The sequence below is a fragment of the Paramisgurnus dabryanus genome, chromosome 16, assembly GCF_030506205.2.
Source record: "Paramisgurnus dabryanus chromosome 16, PD_genome_1.1, whole genome shotgun sequence".
In the NCBI taxonomy this organism is placed as follows: domain Eukaryota; kingdom Metazoa; phylum Chordata; class Actinopteri; order Cypriniformes; family Cobitidae; genus Paramisgurnus; species Paramisgurnus dabryanus.
Window position 1 is genome coordinate 33,036,334 of NC_133352.1, and position 17,189 is coordinate 33,053,522.

General features: G+C 36.6%; 2 protein-coding genes across 5 annotated transcripts; one reads left to right on the forward strand and one right to left on the reverse strand.

The window, feature by feature from the left end:
* Positions 1-472: 472 nt before the first annotated feature.
* hnrnph1 (heterogeneous nuclear ribonucleoprotein H1) lies at positions 473-10,584 on the reverse strand. Of its 4 annotated transcripts, none has more exons than XM_065264025.2 (11): positions 10,427-10,584; positions 9,966-10,063; positions 9,731-9,886; positions 9,502-9,645; positions 7,854-7,992; positions 5,497-5,675; positions 3,996-4,099; positions 3,442-3,577; positions 3,245-3,322; positions 3,054-3,152; positions 473-1,189 (listed from the first exon to the last, which is right to left on the reverse strand). In XM_065264025.2, the coding sequence occupies exons 2-11, from the start codon at positions 10,048-10,050 to the stop codon at positions 1,086-1,088; spliced, it is 1,224 nt and encodes a 407-aa protein (XP_065120097.2). In that variant the 5' UTR covers positions 10,051-10,063; positions 10,427-10,584; the 3' UTR covers positions 473-1,085. The 4 variants fall into 4 exon arrangements, with proteins under 4 accessions (XP_065120097.2, XP_073668170.1, XP_065120098.2 ...); XM_073812069.1 differs by having other exon boundaries at positions 9,966-10,070; positions 10,427-10,582; XM_065264026.2 differs by lacking the exon at positions 10,427-10,584 and having other exon boundaries at positions 475-1,189; positions 2,927-3,152; positions 9,966-10,070.
* A 725-nt stretch (positions 10,585-11,309) lies between these two features.
* Positions 11,310-14,121, forward strand: eif4ebp3l (eukaryotic translation initiation factor 4E binding protein 3, like). The gene is made up of 3 exons (XM_065263889.2): positions 11,310-11,689; positions 13,219-13,392; positions 13,600-14,121. The coding sequence occupies exons 1-3, from the start codon at positions 11,557-11,559 to the stop codon at positions 13,629-13,631; spliced, it is 339 nt and encodes a 112-aa protein (XP_065119961.1). The 5' UTR covers positions 11,310-11,556; the 3' UTR covers positions 13,632-14,121.
* The last annotated feature ends 3,068 nt before the right edge of the window (positions 14,122-17,189 follow it).

Consider the following 17,189-nt stretch of genomic DNA (forward strand, 5'->3'; position numbering starts at 1 on the left):
TTTCCTACTATGGAAGTCAATGGTACCCCTGTATTCTGCTTCAATGCAAATGTCTTCCTTTGTGTTTAGCAGAACAAAGAAATTTATACAGGGCTGTATTTTTATTTTTGGGTGAACTATCCCTTTAAGGGTTACTTGCATGTAATTATGCATATTTTACTGTTATGACACATATCATATAACAAAGTCTTCTTATTTTTTAACCCATTTACACCCTTCTATCTGTTCATATATCATGAATGAAGTCAAACACTTAATTTGAGTGGCTTTTCCCAAATTAAAGGCACATTTGTAGTATTATCTGTATTCAAATCAAAGCATGTTGCATTAATTCGCTCCTACTAATCTAAGCATACGCATTTTTGTCTCTCACTTTATATTTCAGATTGTGACAACTTCCTGTGTTGAACTGAGAATACTTTTTCCTGTTCATGTAATGAAATTTAATAACGCTGTACATTTTATAGAATTGTATATGGTTTAATAATAAACAAACACTGCCTCCAAGTATTAGTCCACCTGTGAAGAAATGAAGAAACAGATATGCGTGCGTCCAGTCGGTGCACTGAAATAACAAGTTTGGTACACAAGATCAAACGCAACAGTAGCATGCACTTAAATGAAATACCATTTTTTTCCCACCCTGACCCATGCTTTAAAATAATACAAACTTAAACTATTAGCCTCAATAAAACGTTAAGTGCATGCAAACATCTCTGATAAAGCAGTTTGAGATATGATATGCTACAATCACCGATAAACCTCCATCTACATGTACTTAAGGCTTCATAAAGTTTTAAATTTTCTCTTCACTTGACAATAAAAAGAGATTAACAGGCACCTCTCCAGCACTGAACACTTTTTTTCTTAAATGTTTGTTTTAAACAAATTATTTCTTCGTAATACAAAAAGAAGGGGAGAAGTTAAACTGAACGATTCCACCCCGAATGACGCTCGAGTACAATACAAAGAAGAGCAAACAGCTGTCTCTAAAGTAAAGGAACGAAGAACTTAAAAAAAATATATAAAAACAAAATAAAAGGAAATGGGTTTGCTGTAGCTATGAAACGACACTTCACGCACGGCTACATCCCCCACCCTCCACCCATTCCGCTGTTCAGGCCGTTCATGCCCATCGATCCTCGACTGCCTCCGCTGTAGTAACTGCTGCCCATTCCACCCTGATTACCTGACAGGAGGGAGAAATACGCATTATAGGACCATAAAGTTCTGCAAGGAGTCAAAGCTTCAACTATGATGCGTCAAATCCTACCCTACTTGGACCCCTAAACGAATCTGAAAAGGCAACTATTTGATGCTCAGTGACAATTTATAATACATACAGCTCTGATCACCAATGCTAAATAGACATGCCATGCCAAAACACACAATGTAACTGCTATGACATTACTTAAAGGGACAGTTCACCCAAAAATGAACATTCTGTCATCATTTACTCACTCTCATGTTGTTACAAACCTGTAAACATTTATTTGTTCTGATAAACAGGAAAGATATTTTGTAACAAAACATTCATGAGCCCCATTCACTTCCATAGTATTTTCCTACTATGGAAGTGAATGGTGCTTATAATCGGTTTGGTAACAAACATTCCTTAAAATATCTTCCTTCGTGTTTATCATAACAAAAAATTGTATACAGGTTTGTAACAACATGAGAGTGAATAAATGATGACACAATTTTTATTTTTGAGTGAACTATACCTTTAACATGCCTAGCACCCATTAAAGTCTTAAAGGGACACTCCATTTTTTTATTTGAAAATAGGCTCATTTTCCAGCTCCCATAGAGTTAAACATTTGATTTTTACAGTTTTGGATTCCATTCAGCTGATCTCTGGGTCTGGCGCTAGCACTTTTAGCATAGCTTAGCATAATCTATTGACTCGGATTAGACCATTAGCATCCTGCTAAAAACAAATAGCCAAAGAGTTTCGATATTTTTCCTATTTAAAACGTGACTCTTCTGTAGTTTCATCGTGTACTAAGACCGACAGAAAATTAAAAGTTGTGATTTTCTAAGCAGATATATGGCAAGGAACTATACTCTCATTCTGGCGTAATAATCAAGGACTTTGCTGCTGTAACATGGCTGAAAGAGGCGCAATGATATTACGCAGTGCCCGAAAATAGTCCCCTGCTATTGAAAGTTAGAAGGACTATTTTCGGCTGCTTCATAATATCATTGCGCCTCCTGCAACCATGTTACGGCAGCAAAGTCCTTGATTATTACGCCAGAATGAGAGTATAGTTCCTTGCCGTATATCTGCCTAGAAAATCACAACTTTTAATTTTCTTAGTACACGATGTAACTACAGAAGAGTCAAGTTTTAAATAGGAAAAATATCAAAACTCTTTGCTTTTTTTAGCACGATGCTAATGGTCTAATCAGATTCAATTGATTACGCTAAGCTATGCTAAAAGTAGTAGCACCAGATCCAGAGATCGTCTGAATGGAAAAAATCAAATGTTTAACTCTAGGGGAGATGGAAAATGAGCATATTATCAAAAAAAGTGATTTGTAACAACCGGTTTATTTGTAACAACCATTCTGTTAATGTTGTATATTTGGCTCCATGACTATTCACAAAACAGCACAACCTCTTGTACTTTATAGTTTACATAAAGCTTAACATGTTATGTAATCTTTGACTAAATAGATTGATTAAATTTAAATGATACACATGTATGCTTTGTCTCCCCAGTTGCCTTCCAAAAGTTTGCCACAATCTATGCCGGGTTACTAAACATAATTATAAACCTTTGTGTATCTTGATGCATTTTACGTAAGTTATAAAAACAACAGAAAAATACTACGTTATAGTCAATGTAAAATCAGACAAACTTTATTAAAATATATATACTTTTGCCATTGAAGTACTGTACTTAATTATGATTGTATTTACCTGCTACAACAGGATTACACGAAAGGCTTTTTAATCAGGCATTACAAACTGCTACCCCTAGGGGTCCAAGGGCGATAGGATTTGTCATGGCACCGGCCAGCAGACCTACGGAAGAGCTGACACTCACTGTAGTCGCTGTAGCCGCCCATGCCGCTCTGGTTACCATAACCGCCGCTGTAGCCAGAGCCCATCTGCTGGCTGCTGTGTCCGTAAGACGACTGGTTTCCTAAAATTCAACAGTGATGCATTATTATTTATATATAACCGTACTGTGAGTTACTGATCTCATAGGGTGTGAAGAGGGAGTCTTAGCCGTACCGCCCATCATCTGACCTCCATATCCTCCACTTCCACCCCCTGATGTTGAGTTTAGGAACAGCTCCACATAACGGTGCTCTGTCGGATTGGAATAACTTGGTTAGTGTTTGTTATTACCTTCCACTAAAGACCTTAGCACATTAGCATGTGTACCCATTTCCTTTTTTGGGTGAACTGTCACTTTAAATATCACTTACGCATGTTGGCTTTGTCCTTGGACATGGCAGCCACAGCGTCCTCATGTGTGGCAAACTCTACATCCGCCTCGCCCGTTACTCGCCCATCTGGGCCGATCTCCACGTGAACGCGCACCGGGTTCAATGGAGAGAAGAACTTGAAAGATGGAATAGAGAGCAAAGTCTTAACGGACCAACCAAACATGAGTTATAAAGAGGATCTTGTTCACATACAGACAAACTAGGACTTGCTGTCCATCTCATTTTTAGTATTTTTCCTAGCACGATACAGGATGAGATGATTTTATCTACCGGTATATTGGTATGGTCTGATATACAAAAATATACACTGAGCTTTCCAACCAGTTTGCATGTTGTGTAACTGTATATTTTCAAACAGGAAGCAAAACCCTTTCTTTTAATTTTATTTTCATCATACGCAGTTTTAACTTGCATGTGAACATTTATTCAATATAAATCGTCTCAATATGACCAAAAAAGGGATGTAGGTCAATATCACCCAGCCCTAAGATAAACATTATGCTTAGTTTCAGGAATAACATTTAAGGACTTACATTGTAGATGTCCGTCTCAGAGGCTCTGTATGGAAGACCTCTCATATGCACGCAGTGACCCGTTGTGCTTTGAAAGGAGGAACCTGCATCTCCATAACGCCCATCTCATAGTAAACAAATGCAAGATAACAATCATTCATCTGATGAGCTCTTCAATGTTTACTTTGCTTAACTGCATGCATTTATATCTACAGAAGAGGTTGTTTGTCATGATGAAGACTTATCTTTTAAGACACAGTCAGATTATTATTTGTTTTGTTTGTGCATTGTTCACAAATAAGTTTGCTTTAAAGACAATCAGGTAATAAAGTCTTCAATCATTCACTGAGAAATACAAAGGTGACTATCGTGGATAAAAATCTACATTTAGCAGATGTGGGGTTTGGACCTACAATCTTTGGGGGGGATAGTTTAGGCAAAAATGAATATTAACCCATGATTTACTCGCCCTTAAACCATCTGAGATGTGTATGATTATCTTTTTTCAGACAAACATGTGTGCTGGCTGTTCTTAGCTTTATAATGGTAGTAAATGGTGCTTTTGATTTGAAGCATTAAAAAAAGTCCATCCATCTTTCACAGAAGTAATCCACACAGCTCCAGTGGGTTAATAAAAAACCTTCAAGAAATGTAATTTTGTAAAAAAATATATATTTTTGTCTTATCTTCACTACGTCACATTAGCAACGCCCTAATTCACTCTCTTGTGAACGTGCATCGGCCGTTAACAGAAGCTAGTTAATTTAGATTGTAAAGATTTACATATTGATATTTTTCTTACAAAATCACATTGATTGCCCTCAGAAGGCCTTTATTAACCTCTTGGAGATGTGTGCATTACTTCTGTGCATGATGAATGAACTTTCTTGAGCTTCAAATCAGAAGCACCATTTACTAGCATTATAAATCTTGGAACAGTCAGGACATTTTCTAATAAAACTCTGATTGTGTTCGTCTAAAAAAAGATAATCATATACATCAAGGATGTCTTGAGGGCGAGTAAAACATGGGGTGATTTTTTTGCTGAACTATCCATTTAACTATTTAAAGAAAGTTGTCAGTTCAAAGAGGAAACGTAAAGCTCATAATCTTCCTACAGATTTCTCCTCTTAAAAGCAACTTTTGCTTCTGTGGCAATCAACAAATACTTTTAGGGGTGGTTTCTCGGACAGGGCTTATCCTAGTCACAGACTAAAATGCATGTTTGAGCTGCCTTTATTTAAAAACTGACATATCTAATCAGATTCAATGGATTATGCTAAGCTATGCTAAAAGTGGTACCGCCAGACCCAGAGATCGGCTGAATGGATTCCAAAAAGGTACAAATCAAAGTTTAACTCAAGGGGAGCTGGAAAATAAGCATTTTTTTTTAAAGTGGAGTGTCCCTTTTAATGTCCGTATATAACTAAGGTCTAATCCTGGCTTAACCTAAACCCTGTCCGGGAAACCGCCTCTTAAGAGTTTAACCGCATTCATAAAGCTTCACCGCAAACATTCCTACCTCCACCGTATCCACCACGTCTCACTCTTTCGAAAGAGACTCCTCGGCCCGAATTGTTGTAGCCTCGGCCGCCACTCGGTCTGTCGTAGGGACTCGGTCTCTGCATGCCCATGGTCTTGCGCTGCGGCTCATAGTGCGTGCGTACCTCCGCACGGCTGCTCTTAAAGATCTCTATATACCTAAAAACATAAACCCAGAATGATGGCACCGTGTCCTGCCAGCAAGAGGCGAGAACATTCCTGTATGCAGTATAAAGAAAGGCTGCCCGAACTGATTTAATGAATAGACGCCCTCAGAATCAGTCCAGCGACAAATTTACTTTGTGTCTTTATTCAGTGACTAAAATTGAGACTCCGGAGATAGACAAAGAAAATTGAACCCTTACATATTTAGTTTCATTTAACCCTTTATTACAAAGAACTTTTCTTATGGTCACCCAAAAGCAGTTGTCATTTGTGTTTTCCTATTCGATTGCCACAGATTATATAGCAAAGTTTTAATCTTCCAAGTGTATCTTAGCATTACCTGTTTTACTGGCTCCTCGAGATGTCAAGTCTTCAAAATGGTAAAAACACAGATTTCTACAGCATTACACTTAGTGCTGAGTGCCCATGTGACAAAATTTGAATGATCGGCATTGTAAATAGTGTGCAATAGAGTGCCGCAGGGATGATGACGTATTTTTGTAGGCTAACCCCGAAGTCAGCGGGAAAAGGGTGCCTTCGCAATAAAGTCTATTCATTTTTTACATAGACTTTTGGGTTTTCGCACAAAATATATAACTTTTATCAATTTCGAAGTATAAATACTAGAAATGAAAGTCTAAGTGACTACACAACGCTTTTTCGACATCAACATCATCACCACCAAGCTTCTGAAAGCTCTTTTAAACACATTTAAAACATGTTTACTGATAAGTGGTTGGGAATTGTGCCGATGCCGTTGTTTTTGAGATTTTTATGGGTGATGACCTATAAAGTCCCTAATAAAGTCTGTAGTCCCATGTTTTTATGGGTGATGACCTATAAAGTCCCTAATAAAGTCTGTAGTCCCAAGACACTTTAAAGCTTTTTAAAGGTATAACTGCTGTGTCATAGAATAAAACAAGAATATCTTCACCTTATGTTAACCCAAAAGATCTTATTTGTGGAGTTTACACAAAGCCCCATTTTAAAAACCCATTGACTGTCTTTAGGACAATGGAACCGGAAAATGCAAACTCACTTCCAGGTTTTGCCTACAAAAATACGTCATCCCTGCGACACAGTTTATTGACAATAATGTTGGTAGGTGCTAGGGTGATTCTCGCGAAATTACACTTATGAGGTGTCATGAAACATTTTGATAAAAAAAAGTAAATGCTATCAAAATAAGAAGCATACATTTACAAACATCTATTCATGTGCTATTTTGCACATTATTTCAAATGACATCATACAAACCAATTTTGTTGTTTTTTCCACATTTAAGGAGAAAATTTTCATTACCGCAACGTGTCCATGACTGGATTTGGGTTCTTTGACATGGATATATTTACAATTAAAAAATCAAAAAAATAAAAAGCTTCAGTGCATGTTATACTATAAACATTCACAGTAAAGAAACATGTGGTAATTGGATATCATTAGTTAATGTAGAGACAATAATAAGGAATATAAATGTGTCCAAGACCAATTTTCTCATCCTCCGCAACAATTTTCAATCATTGTTTAAGCCCTCAACGAACTAACATTTAAAAAAAAAAATTGTTGGAAGGGACAAATAAAAGTTGAAATTTTGTTTGTCATAGTACCTAGACAACTTTTAGTTCTCATTACTGAAACATGAGTTTGTAAATGCATATATTTAATATAATATCATGTTGCGGTAATGATAATTTTTGATAATCTAAAAAATTGTAATAATTCTATAGGAAATATTTTTAAAATCCTCAAAAAAAAAGGCTATAGTAAGTTCAGACCTAATCTTATATGTCCAAAAAAAATTGGCTTCAAGGGCTTTTTAAAAAATCTGATGCTGAATACCTTCTAAATCTGGATTTCATGAGAATCACCCGCTAGGATCTGTCTGTGATGATGCAAAACACTTCAAATGAGAAGTAAATTCAACACGTTGTTTCGAATATGCTCACGTTCAGTTATCTACGCCAAGCTGTTTTCTTATTCAAGTCTATTCATGAAACCAGTAACTCTCAATGGTCCACTCAGCACTACATGTTTTTAAAAAGATGTCATCAATCGTCTTAGGTCAGTGTTGCTACTGGCTGTCGTGTCTGACCATTTCTGCAATGAATGATTTTGTGAGGGGAACACCATAAGAAAAGCAACGTATCGAGGCAACCAACCAGCCATCCCCACCTGTGCCCTATTCTTTCCTTGTGTTTCTTTAGAGCCTTTTCGGCTATATCCTGTGAAGCAAACTGCACGAAGGCCTCCCCCGTACTCCTCCCCTGGAAGTCCACCGGCAATGTTATCCCATTTGGCACGATTTCCAACCCTTCAACCCAAGGACAGATAACCCCAGTGGGGGACAAATTAAATCACAAACCCATTAACAAGACTTTATATTTCTTTATGGGTTTCTCTTTATCTCAAATGACTACATAAACATACCACACACAGGGCCTCGACAATTTAAAAGATTATGCAGAAGTTGGGCATTTGTCTCAACCCTCTGTAGTCCTGATAAATGCACTATAAATTATATGGCTACTTTTAATATGCAAATATATACTCTCAGAGGGTTGAGGCAATAGTTACTAAATTATGACATCTAAGCAGGGCTGCATAACAATTAATCATGACTAATCGTTTGCAAAATAAAAGTTTTTGTTTACCTGTGTATATGCATTTTTATATTTATATTAGGGCTGGGCATTGATTTAATCTAGATTATTCTCATACAAAATAAAATTATTTTTGCATAAAATTTGTGCTGTGTTTAAATATTATGTATATTCAAACACACACACACACACACACACACAGAAATTTTGTATTTATATATCTTTTTTTATGTATATAATATAGAACATATAAAAATATAAATAAATTAATATATATAAACATGTAAATGTGTGTGTATTTATGTATATATAACAATTAAACAGTACAAACTCATATGTTATGCAAAAAATTACTTTTATTTTGTATGAGATTAATCTAGATTAGATTAATCTATGCCCAGCACTAATTTAAATATATTTAAATATAATTTATATTATATATAAATATTTAAACTATATATTTTTTTCTTAAAATTATATGTGTGTGTATTTATATATTCATAATTATTATACACAGTACACACATATAAATTTAAACAAAAACGTTTATTCTGCACACAATTTGTCGCGATTAATTGTTATGCAGCCCTACATCTAAGTGAATTACATTCAACTAGGGCCATCAAGTGATTAATCGTGATTAATCACATACAAAATAAAAGTTTGTTTGCATGATATGTGTGTACTTTGTGTAATTATTAATTATGTATATATAAATACACACAAAATGTTTCTTAAATATATACATGAATATTTGCGGGGTTCTTTTTGCATTATGTATAAATAAATACATTTAACAAAAAATATATATATTTTATTATATAAATAAAAATATAAGCATTTTTCTTAATTTTATACATTCATGTGGGTATTTATATATACACACAATAATTACACACACATGCAAACACAAACTTTTATTTTGTATGTGATTAATCATTTGACAGCGCTACATTAAATATTTGTTTATTTGCAGGGAAGCATGGGGCAAGTAAAAATGTGACCCCATCTTGGTCCTTGTGGTTTCCTTTTTGATTTAATTTCAAAGCTTTAACATAAATTCCACATATCCCTCATCAAATAAGTCCAAAAACTAGGACTGAAATGCTTTATGCCCCTTTTAACAACACTATTTGTAATGGTCTAATAAGCTAGGATAATTCATATCTTGGTACACTATTTGAGGAAGGTGAAATTCGAACCACCCAAAAAAAACATACCTGCAAAAAACTGGACAATTTCCTCTTTGCTGCATCCAAAGGGCAGACCTCGAAGCCTAACCAGGCCATCTCCTCCTGAGTCTGGGCAGTCCGGCCCGGAGTGCTTCAGGACCCAGTCCATCTCAACACTATTGGATTTGAATACTAAAAGCGCACATGAATATGTTATTTTAAGACGAATTTCGGTACAAATGTTTGTTTGCTGTGACACAACACCAGTGTTGTTTACCTTCTACATAACGATGACCCATGGTTTCACGGTCTTTCTTTACAGCAAGTTTAAGATCTTCCTCCGATTCAAACTCGACAAATGCCTCTCCGCTAGGTCGCCCTTCCCTTGTATACGTGAAATGTATGCTTGTCCCATTGTTTGCAATTTTGCACTCTGTAAAAATAAGGAAACAGATTAAATCAGAACTAAAATGATAGAGAAAAAGCAAACATTCGTGCAAATGTTACTTTACCTGAGAAAAATCTATGAACTTGATCTGCTGAGCATGACCAGGGAAGTCCTCTGACCCGGACCACAAAACCCTCTCCATCTGCCATAATGGAAATGATTCTGCTCACTAAGGAAGATAAATAACTGGGTCAATTCAGTGATACAATATTTAGGGATTAAACAACATCTATCAGCTCTAAAGTTATATGCATTAATGTTAACAGCACCTCCTATTAACTTTACAACTTGGTAGAGTACTTAGGTTTTTGACGAAACGACATATGAGAATTTAAAAATACTAGCATACGTCACCATTCATCATACAGATAAGATACTCGCGAGACAAAACGAACCCCATTGTCATAGAATATGTCTCTATTTTACATATAAATATGTATATTTAGGTGGAAAATGCTAAAATGTTTTATACATAAGAAAATAAAAGTGAAACTGTTAGCTTGTCGAGCTTGCTGACCCACATACCTTCTTCTGATGAAACCTCAAGTCGCTTCGTTTTCTCAAACGAAGCACGGTAACGTAACTTCTTAAGGCTTTCAACAATATAAATCGTACGATTTTGATATTTTAATCTTATCTTTTTAAGAAATGTTTTAAATGTCCAGTAATATAACGAACAATAAAACAGAAGCAGAAGCCGCGCGTCCAAACAGGCACGAGAAACACGACGACTCGTTGCTTTCAAGCGGATACAGAAACTCAGAAGCGTTTACTGCCACCTGTGGTCTGGGATGTGAAACGGCAACTCTTTATTTATTTCTTTTTTTAACTACAACTCTTTCAAACTAAATTACAGCACGAAAAATGCGCATTTTCGTGTGGTATGATGTAACTTTTGTGTAGTAATGCGTCGAAAATACACAAACGTAACATTCTTATTAATTTTGTAATGAACCCGACTACCGTTATATTTTTTATGTAGCTTACACTTTCTCAAACAGATGTGGATTGCATGTTTTAAAGTGATCTAGTGATAGTACCTCTGTATATAACGTGTCCGTATAGTGCACTAGTTATCTCAATGTGTAGGTCTATTTTTATACGGTGTAATATGCGCCTGCCTCGTGCTATCCTGCAATCCCCCTCGTGCATTACACCATCTATCTTTATGTATGATTTCATGAGTTAGTCATTAAAAATGAGTTAATCTTATAGTTAAAAAAACTAAACAAATTAAAACAAACATATAATAATGATAATCCTTGGGGAGAGGTGTGTTAAAACACGTTTATTTTTCCTAAAAGATCTGGCAACCCTGCATGTTACACTGACTGTCCCTGTTTTTGTTGTTGCTCAAGTTTCGTTTGTCACATGATGCGCGTCACGTAGTCTGTGCTGTTGTTAAATACCCCCTCACCCGAGTCCGAGTATCACTCCACCACTTCGTCTCTGGCCCTGGGTATAGATAGCTTAGATCTGTTTATCGTATATCAACAGAGTTTTGCTGCTTGTAACGCTTTAAAAATATCGTTGCTTCTTATGTTCCCGAAATTTGGTTGAACCGAAGCTGATTGCATACAAACGGGTGCTGGACGGATTGAGCCTCGGCGCATCTGTGTATTTGGTAGCAAAAAGTTTGGAGAGCATTTAGCACGATGTCTGCAAACACGCAGCAGAGCAAGAGCTGCCCCATTCCCACGCGTGTCCTGCATCTAAAAGACTGGTCTCAGCTCCCGGACTGCTACAGCCAAACCCCTGGAGGAACCCTCTTTTCCACCACACCAGGAGGTGAGAATGAGTTTTGGTGACTATTTTTAGAAAATTTTTGGTAGATGTGCAATCTATTTAATTGAATACTTATGCATTTTTGTAAGATTGCATTTATAAACATCAAACCAGCAGTTACTTTGTTAATGCAATTGATTGTACAGTTCTAATTTGTAACAATCTGAAACGTGGGGGACGAGCAAATTGTTTGGTAACTCACTCGACGCACATGCGGATCCGTGCAAGTTGCCAAACGCGGAGCGATTTCATCCAGTGTGCCCTACATTCCTTCATATGTCGTAAATACAGCATGTGTAAACTTTAACTTTCAAACGAGTTTAACCGTCTAAACCACAGTTTATGCGGTAACGCAGCCTGGAGCGCGCAATATCACACTCCAGTTGCGCGTTGTTTATGCTCACCGAGTCGAACAACAAACAGTTTGAGGCAAGATAATCTAACTTGCCTTATGTTGATCAACAATGTCTGGTTATCAGATTTACGACTTGCATGCCACCAAACGGGAACGCAGTGAAAAGCAAACACTCGCCTCACGTGTTTTCAAGCTCTTTTGTCTCTCACTTGAGTATATCTCGCGCATGTGGCTGTGGCTGTAACTGTAGCAGCATGCAAAGGAAAGGCAATTCTTAGAAACACCCCTCCTCCTACACAGCTGCGGTGGATTTCAGGAATAACAGCACTCTCTGTGCTTGGGATAAGATGAGTTCATTGAGGCCACGCGGTGTGGAAAGTTAAATGCAAGACTGTAAATCTCACGAAACGCAGTGAAGATGTTTGGGTTCACTCTAAAATCAAAAAGAAGAAATTGTGCAATTATTTGCATTCCAGTAAACCCCCCATCCTACTTCTGCCTTTTGAACTTTCCTACTTAATTTCACGAATTACAAGACATTACATATCAAAGTGGCAAAACATGCAGTTTCAGCAATTGGAAAGTGGCCAAAGTCCCAGGGAAATGGTTCATCTTTTTGCATACCATCGACCAGAGTGGCCCACAATTGTGACTGTTGTTTGTCCAAACCGTTACCATCTCAGTCCACACCCTTACCCAGCCCTCCCCTCGCACTCCCCCTTTTGTCCAGAACACATTGAACTACATAGCAGAGGTTGCATAACATGTTTTTCAGCCACTGGTTGGGCTGTAAAGTACAGTATAGCATACAGTATAGCTTTAAATAGCGCAACTGTCTGCACGGGTCAAACACCAAATATTGTTTAATCATTTTTCATTGTTGGATCTAAAGGAATTCTTTATTAAGCAATCAAAGACATGTCAGGCATTTCTAAAATTTGTTAGACTTTGTTTACATTAAGATGTTAAATTAAACATTTTATTAAAGAGATTTTTCAACCATTGTGGTTGCTTGTTTTGTAACAAAGCCAATATTCTTTCTTTGAACTTAAAGTCATAAACAATGCATAGCCTATAATTTTTTTCTACCTTTGTTTTATCACACCCGCCCTAGTGTAAATATGTTTGTGTAACAATGTGATTGGCAGTACTAACACATGTTATATCCCTCCTCCAGGAACTCGGATCATTTACGACAGAAAGTTCCTCCTCGACTGTAGAAACTCTCCTATCGCCCGGACCCCGCCCTGCTGTTTGCCCCAAATTCCTGGAGTGACCGTTCCTTCACAGCACCCCGTGTCCAAACTTCAAGAACTCAAAGAGGAATTGGAAGAGGAAAAGGAACTGGCAGGTAAAAACGAATGGAAAACCTGTTTAACAATAATATTCCATGGCAACTTAACCTGAAGCATATAGTGCTGTTTAATTAATTATAAATAGCAGCTCAGTCTTTGAAAAAAAAGTTTGCATGTTTGTTTGCAAAATAAATTTGTATTTTAAAACAATGCTTAAAGACAATAAATGTGACTTTAATCGACAATCTTTGTTTCTTTTTTAGCTGATGAAAGCCAGTTTGATATGGACATTTGAATCATTCATCTACCTCCTGTGGAGAAATTCTCGCTTTATGTGCTGGGATGTTACTTGCACAATCAGTGGACGTCACACATTAACTAGATTACAGTGCTATCTAAAGAGATAAACACCCATGGCGTGTTTTATTCTTTTGTTTAAAAGTATTTGATTTATCAGAAAAAAGATTGTTCATCAGTGATGTTGTTTAAAAGTTCTTTATTGTACATACGGTACTTTCTACTATTTGTTTTTTTTTTAATGAGAGAATGTAGCATTACATTTTAGTCGGGGCAAACCATGACAAAATCTCCTCTTTTTGAGCAAAAATGACTGTTTAATGGTAAAGGACAACTAAATGCCAAAATGAATGTCTGCAGCAAAAGAACTTAAATGTGCCAGCATGTGCCCTGCAGGGTCTCCCTGGTGTTTCAATTGCCTGGATTTCTCAGGTTTATTATTTTGATTGAAATAAAGACAAATATTTGTCACTTGATTGTTTACAGTTTTGGCAACATTGTTCTGGAGTATTTCATGTTATTTAGTTTTATGGGAGAGGGAATAAAGATAAAATAATTTAAAGTGGCCCTAAATGGTAAAATTAAAGTAGGCTAATAGATAAGGAGCCCTTAAATGGACAGTTCACCCAAAAGTCATGATTTACTCACCCTCATGTTGTTCTGAACTTGTATAATTTTTTTTGTCTGATGAACAGGAAGATATTTTGATAAATTATGTTAAACACACAGCAGATGTGTAACCATTGACTTCCATGGTAGAAAAAAACAAATACGAAATTGAATGGGAACCATCAATTGTGTGCTTATCATTTACCAAAATATCTTCTTCATTATTTTTTACAATACTTCCATATTATTTGTTTTCCTTACTATGGAAGTCCATGGTTACCATCAGCTGTGTACTTACATTATTTACCAAAATATCTTATTTTGTGTTCATCAGAAATAATACATTCATACAGGTTTAAAACAACATGTTAAGAAAATGATGACATGATTTTCATTTTTGGGTGAACTATCACTAATGGATAGAAATGAAGACCCCTCAGTTGGTATCAAATAAAATCTGGATTTACATTCTTTGTTGTGATGGTTACATTACAAAGATATATATATATATATACACTAGTCAACATTCGAAGTGGATCAAAACCATTCAAAAAAGTTGACATAAAACCAATCCCTAATACCCATTCTTGTCTCTGGACAACTTTGATAAACTTTTTTGATCCACTTCAAATGTTGACTAGTATATATATATATATAAACAGTTTTGTTAAACACGGTTTGATTTTAATTTTTCATTATTCATCCTCCATTTTTGTTTGATGCCTAATTTCATTTTTTTTTTTTTTTTTTTTGGAAATCTTTTGTTTTGAATTATTAGTTCGGAGCGTGCATTGAGTCACGTGATTTTAGCAAACAAGGCTTTGTTACGTCATTACTGTTTCGAAATGTTTCAAAACTCCGATGCCGCCACTAAATGATGTTGATCTCAAAACAAGCATGTGAAAAAATAGCTAACTGAAATTTGGCTCCCCTTGTAATGTCAGAAGGGGATAATACCGCCCCTTAATCTGCACTATCCAACCACGGCGCAGAGTGCAGAGATCAGCTCATTTGCGTTTAAAGGGACACACCCAAAAACAGCACATTTTTGCTCACACCTACAAAATGGACATTTTTACATGCTATAATAAATTATATGATATTTTGAGCAAAAATTGACATATTTTTGGAGACACCAAAGATTTATTTTACATCTTCAAAAAGTCTTGTGAAATGTTGCTTTTAAATGCGCTGGTTGTGTTTGTACTGATTTTTGATGCCCTCTTCAGATCAGTATGCCTGTTAATAACCTGACATTAAACAAACAAGCCAAGGCCAATGTGGGTTATACAGTTGGTGGATAACGTGGATATTAAATTTATTGGAAGATTAGTGAAATAAAAAAGGCAAATGTCGATTTGGAAAACAATATTGCTGTTATCATCACCTGACATACCACAATAACACTTATATTTAATGGTATTTAATGATTTGTAAATTATATTGAAAAAGCATTCTGTTCTGAATATAGACCGTTTCAGCAGTAACAACATAAACAAGCAGCTGTCGCGGTCCTCACGTAACTTCCGGTAAGCTCCGCTAAGAATAAACAACAACAAAGTTCTTTAAACGTAGTTTATTAATATAACAAGCAAAAAAACAACACATAGATTATATAGGAAACCAAAATATTTGTTATTTTCGAGGAGGTATTTGTTCAAGATATCAGTTTAGCAACTAGTCAGACCATTTAAAAAACGAAACCGGAAGTAAAGTTCGGATCCAGACGTGTATCACGTGCGTCCGATGAAACCGTCTATATTTGCGTCTAGATCTTACACTATTTTTTTGGCCAGTAGGTGTCGCAAGCGTGTATGGTGTTTCGAACGCTTAGAAACAGTTGTGGCTAGAAGGAATACAGCTATCTCGCCGGATGGGCGCTGTTTTCATCCTGATCCAGGGGGGCAGGGTTTAATATTTTATTGAAGCAGCCCTGGGCACGGCCATTAGCTAGCGGACCCCCACCTGCTCTTAGCATTCCATTGACTCCCATTCATTTTGGCGTCACTTTGACAGTGAATAACTTTACATCTGAGGCGTTTAAAGACTCAATTTGTGCATCAATTATTTCTAAAGAAACACGAAAATGTATAAAAGGCTCCATTACCTTGTATCTTACGTTATGGCCCAGTAGAAGCAGTTTTAGTAAAACTATGCTAACGATTGCGTCATAACCACGCGACTCTCTGTCGCACAGTAGAGAAATTACCGTATGGACAGGAGGAGAAGCGCATGTAGAACATGGCGTACTGGCGTTAAACTTTAAAATAAATAAATACTATGCAAAACGACAAAGTAATTAATCAGAATAGTAAATATACTTAATACAAAATGTACTCCTGTTCACGCTCGCCGTTTCTGCAAGATTCGGTGGGTGATTCAGATTTCTCTTGGCACAGCTATTAGAAGACTTACAATTCTCAGACAGGTTGCCCACGTCACCAAGCTCAGTTTGAGTCTGCGCAGTACGCTCGACCCCCCGGAAGTGTGAGCTTCTAAATGGCTTCACTTCACTGAATCCAACGGGGTCGCTGTGTCCATTTCTTTTACTGTCTATGTCCTGATCCCACCCCCAAACCCAACATCTCGCGAGAGTTGGCCGGAGCTGTATCCCTCCAGCCATTTTAAATCTCGCCGGATGGGCGCTGTTTTCATTTTAATCCTACCACAACCCCAACATATCGCGAGAGTTGGCCGTAGCTTTATCCTTCTAGCCATCTGAAATCTCACCGGATGTGCATTGTTTTCATCCTGATCCTACTCAAACCCAACATCTCGCGATATTTGACCGTAGCTATATCCCTCTAGCCATTTTGCGAACCAACTGATCGATTCCAAGCTTCGTTATCCCATAACTACCCTTAGATGAGTTTAATCTGTTTGAGTGAACTGTAACAATGTCAGAATTTGGCCACTTTTATTTTGTGAGGTAAAGTTAATTTAACAA